Here is a 5,533-nt window from a genome sequence, read left to right on the forward strand (position 1 = left end):
TTACTACTACCACCACCGCTACCACTATCACTACCACCATCACCATCATTATTACGTTTCCAATCATTTTTCTCGTCTTTTAAAATTTGATATCTACAGACGAAAATCCCGGTGATATTTTTTAAAGGGTAGTTAAAATATCTACGATTTTATTAGCCCTGAAAACTGCGATTTTTATTTTCCTATTTCAAGTAGGCAGGTCTGCTATGACAAGTATTAGTTCCATAGTCAAAATGAGACAAACAAAGTTTATTTAATCTTAGGCTTTCGCCAATACTTCATACAATACAATTAAGACAAAATAATGTTATCAATCTCTCCTCATGCATTCGTTAGACTATCACAATAACGACCGTGTTATCTTTACTCCTCACACAACCAACCCCTAGCTTCCCGCCTTTCATCGCGAACTATCTTATGTATGTATTAGCTTCAGGACGGGCAAGTACGGAATCTGCCCACCCTTCCTTTAAACGTATTTATTTCCTCTATAACTTAGAATTCAACTCTCTCCTTTTTCAGAAGAGAATTTCTTGTATACTAATTCAATTTTTGAGAAAACCAAAATGGTGGTTGTATTTTATATATTTATTTAGTCGTGACTTTTGAATAAAAGTGTTTTGTTTTATTAGACGGAATACAATAGAAAATTGAATTGTTTTGCAACATTATTTTGTCTGGCAATAAAAATACAGCGGTAATTACTTTAAGAATTAAAAAAAAACTAACAAATTAATTTGTTAAAAAACAAAACAAAAAAAAACCCAAAAACAACAACAACAACAAATAAATAAGAAAACAATTTAAATAAATGAGTTTTGAGAAGCACTAAAGAAAACGAGAAAAAAAGAAATGGTTTAAATGGATAAACAAATATATAAAAACAACACAAATTAATACTAAATTGATATAAAATTAGTAAATCAATAAATTTAATTCAATACTGGAACCTTCCCAAAGTCATTACATCAATGGTACCAGCACAAGTAAGGCAATAAATAAGAAAAAGTTCATTTGCCAAAATCCCTATTTAGTTTTCACTGGTTAATAAGGTGGGCTCATTTGAATTAGCCCGACCTAGTACTAGAGAGGCCAGACAGCAAAAATCTACAGGCGACGTGACTATGAGATGACGATGTGGGCGGAGTGGAGTGGTTGGGGGGGGGGGGGGGGGGATAAAAAAGAACAGGAGCGTATCCTGGTTTATGCATTCAGGGGTGCATGGTGATTCGCAATCTATCAAAAATACACACAAATTGATTTCAGTACGAAGTATCAAGTTTAAGTAGTAACTTTTGAAATTATCTAATTTAAATTTGATTATTTCGGACCTGGTAATACAGCGTATAACTTGAAAAAACAGGCTGGTATTTGCCCACCCTGCCCATTATTACCAGCCGTCCCTGCTCAGGCATGTGCAGTGGAGGTTGTGTGTGTGTGAAAGCGGGGGGGGGGGGGGGGGTTAGAAATGATGATGACAGGGACACAAGTAGAACAGACTGAAGTCATCTCCCTGAACAATTATGAATAACGAGAGTGCGAATGTGCGATAAGGGTTGGGAAGTGACCCTTTTGGGCAAGTTTCTGTCACTCAGTCTCATTTAGAAACGATTAACAGCAGAATTTTTATTTTTATTTTCTACTAAATATAATAGCCTTTATTATATAACATGAATATATTCTAAAATTATGAAATATTGGTCTTCAAGTACCTCTACTTCATTCACATTTAAATATTTTTTACCTTTTTCAGCGTCAGATTGGGATTTTAATATCTGAAAATAAATTTTAAAATTCTCCTTGTTCCTAAATAAACAAAAACTTCCTTTATTAACAAAGCCAAGGTCAATCAAGGGATTAATAATAATAAAACTTTATTGTCCTAAAAAAAGTGGCAATTTGTCATTTGGTTACACATTTATAACAATACAATATTGACATAGACACACTTACACAGATGCACACTAGTAACATCGTAGTCATAAAAAAAAAAACAAAAAAAAAAACCCCCACAAAACTCCATCATTCGACACTTTCCATTTATAGATGTGACTTATCTCTCACTTTCACACCTGTCATGGGTTTGAATGAAGAGCCCATTTTGATAAAATATTCATCATCATCATCCATCGTGGCTTGTGCTCTTGAGTCAGCTGTCTCCACGAATCACGATCCTCTGCGGTGCGCATGAAATCTGTGTTGCTTTTTAAGTCACATTTGGCCATTCTTAGGTTATTTATATAAGTCATTCTTTGTCTTCCTCTAGCTCTCTTTCCTTCGATCATCCCAAATATTACCAACTTTTCTATTCCGTCTCTTCTCCACACATGTCCCAGAAAGCGTAACTGCCTCTTTCTGATGTTATCGATCAGTATTCTTCCCTTTCTCACCTTCTCCAACGCTTCCTCGTTCGTACATCTGTCTGTCCATGATACCCTCAACATTCTTCTATACACCCACATCTCAAATGCCTCTAACCTCCTCGTACATTCTTTGTCAAGCGTCCACGTTTCACAACCGTATAAAAGGGTACTGATAACATATTTTTCTACTATTTTCATTCTAGTCTTCAAGTTTAGGTTGTTGTTTGACACAACTAGTCGCATTTTATGGAACACGTTTTTTGCTATTGCTCATTGCTATTCTTTGTTTTATATCCTCTATGTCACGTGCGTCATGGGTGATGATAGTTCCTAAATATTTAAATTTCTTTACTTGTTTGATGGTCTCTCCTTTGCTTGACAAGTGGAAGGTCGCGTTGTTGTCTTTCTTTGAGACCACCATGCATTAGGTTTTCTTAATATTTAGTTTCAGGCCCATCTCTTCACTTTTGCACACCACTATATCTAAAATTTTCTGCACGTATTCTGGAGAGTAGGCCATCAGAGTACCATCGTCTGCGTTTCTTATGCTATTCATATTCTGCCCTCCAACGACGACGCCTTTCAAGTTCTAGTCCTTCCTATTTCTATGAATAATGGAATAAACTGTTGCAGTACAGCAGTTGGGAACAACATGGCGGTTATAGAGCTCTTTTTGATAAAAACATTAATGTTAAAAAATTGCTGTGCAATTGTTTCACTTGTTACAGTTACAGTGAAAAAATTGCCTTCCTGAAAAAATTGCCTTCCGTTCAGAGAAAGACATCGAAATAGGAAGGACTAGAACTTACAATTAATAACTTAAAACTACTATAGGGGAGACTGGGGTGAAAAGTCCCAAGGAGGTTTTGGCCCTTAGATATAATTTTTTGGCCTTTCTGTTTTGAAAAATCTGGTATATTTAGTTGTTGGCCTATTTGGCAATAACAAGCGTTCTTTCCCTCTCCATCTTTGAAAGATAGCTACCACCACCTGTTCATCTGAAGCAAAAAGTGAAAATCTACCCTCATCAGAATTTGTGAGTATTCTTTTATTTTTGATTCAATTAATGTATGCATTTGTGATGTGACTCTATGGCCATTTTTGCATAACTCTGACATGTTTTACACTAATGCTGGTATTCATATTGGCACAGTTGGCTGCAAATCAGGCCAACCCCCTATCGGGGTGAAAAGTCCCAGTGTTGGGGGAAAAAGTCCCACTGGACTTTTCACCCCGGGCTGCTGCAACACCTGAGGATGTCTATATAAACATATAAATAATAATAATAATAATAATAATAATAATAATAATAATAATAATAATAATAATAATAATAATAATAATAATAATAAATAATAAATATGATTTCTATCTGCGCCTATCCCAAGAGGCTCTAGGCGCTCATTCATACACTCATTCATAAACACTTGTACCAAAAGACAAGGGGACTTTTACTCTAAAAATAATCTAAAAAGATATGTTTTTAAAGATTTTTTAAAAGTAATAAAATAATCATAACTGTGAAGTTTCATGGCTTCCATTCTTCCATTTTTATGATAGGGAGTAGTGATGATGATAATTTGTAATGGTAAACTCACACATTTTGTTTATTTCCCCAGAACTATGCCAAGGAACTACGTCCGAACAACCACGAGGGGCTCCTTCACGAAAGACACGATGGCATCAGCTGTGGCGGCCGTGCTTGGGGGAATGTCTTCCCGAAAAGCAGCAGATGAGTTTGATATCAACTATAAGACGCTGCAACGCTATGTCAAACTACACAGGGCTGAAGGTAGCATCAACAGTGGCAGCTTCGGCTATGGCTCAGAGAAGAAGCGCATCTTCACAGATGACCAAGAGCAGATCATTCTCCAGTATGTTCTGGAAGCCTCCTCCATCTATTATGGACTCACGCTGGAAGACCTTCGAGGATTAGCCTATGAGGTGGCTGTTAAGAATCAAATTCCAGTCCCAGAATCATGGACTGCCAATAGGGCTGCAGGAGAGGACTGGCTCTATGGATTCAGAACACGCAACAAAGACAGTCTCAGTTTGCGAAACCCCGAAGCGACATCATTAAACAGAATGCAAGCGTTCAACAAGACCAATGTGAATACATTCTTTGACAATCTAGAACATGTAATGGCAGTGTATAAGTTTGCACCACAGTGTATCTGGAATATCGACGAGACAGGATGCTCCACGGTTCAGAAGCCCAAACGACAGCTGGCAGGAAAGGAGAAAAACGTGTCGGGTCTGTGGTCTCTCAGGAAAAGGGATGTACGGTCACACTCTGTGGGGCAGTGAATGCCCTTGGCAACAGCATGCCTCCATACCTTATTTTTCCACGAGTAAATGTACAAGAACACTGGTCAACAACTGCCCCACCAGGATCCCTTTGCGACTCTCACCTCAAAGCTTCAGGGTGGATGACATCCGAGAACTTCTTGCGTTTTCTGCAGCACTTTCAGAAACACGCTAAACCATCAGCTGCGCATCCAGTGCTGTTGATTCTTGACAACCATGCTTCGCATTGTGGTGAGAATGTTATTGCTTTTTGTAAGGAAAACAACATCACCCTGCTCTCATTTCCGCCACATTGCTCGCATCAGATGCAGCCCCTGGATGTTTCTGTCTACGGGCCATTTCAGACCTTCTACGACTACGCTGTCGACAGGTGGTGCAAGGATCCACAAAATACTGGCAAACAGATGTCCATCCACACTGTGCCTCAAATTATATCTTATGCATTCCCAAAGGCTTTCACCCCAGCAAATATCACAGCTGGCTTTCGTGCAACCGGGATTTTTCCCACAGATAGGAACATTTTCTCTGACGACAAGTTCTTACCAACATTTTCAACAGATCGACCACAACCTGCGCCTGCGACCCTAAACCAGCCATCAATGAGCACTGGAACTGCAACAACCGAAGCTGAAAAATCTATCAGCAAAGGTTTTGTATCGCCGAAAGAAATTCGTCCCTTCCCCAAAGCAACAGCTCGCCCAGAGGAAAAAAAACAACGGAAAACAGTTAAGTCAACTATTTTGACTTTGACCCCAGAGAAGCGACCAGGCAACTATCAACAGTCTTTGGTTGTCGAAACAGAAGTGGCTTCAAAGAGAAAACGGCTGCAATATGACTCTGAGAGTGATGATGAGGCTAACTGT

At 38.4% G+C, this 5,533-nt stretch overlaps 1 protein-coding gene across 1 annotated transcript; it reads left to right on the forward strand.

The window, feature by feature from the left end:
• The first annotated feature begins 3,035 nt into the window (after nt 1-3,035).
• On the forward strand, nt 3,036-4,670 carry LOC144976298 (uncharacterized). Its single transcript, XM_078920532.1, has 2 exons — nt 3,036-3,399; nt 3,983-4,670. The coding sequence occupies exon 2, from the start codon at nt 3,987-3,989 to the stop codon at nt 4,668-4,670; it is 684 nt and encodes a 227-aa protein (XP_078776658.1). The 5' UTR covers nt 3,036-3,399; nt 3,983-3,986.
• Nucleotides 4,671-5,533: the final 863 nt, after the last annotated feature.

The sequence above is a fragment of the Berghia stephanieae genome, chromosome 1, assembly GCF_034508935.2.
Source record: "Berghia stephanieae isolate SIO BIC M18660-M18661 chromosome 1, UCSD_Bste_1.3, whole genome shotgun sequence".
In the NCBI taxonomy this organism is placed as follows: domain Eukaryota; kingdom Metazoa; phylum Mollusca; class Gastropoda; order Nudibranchia; family Aeolidiidae; genus Berghia; species Berghia stephanieae.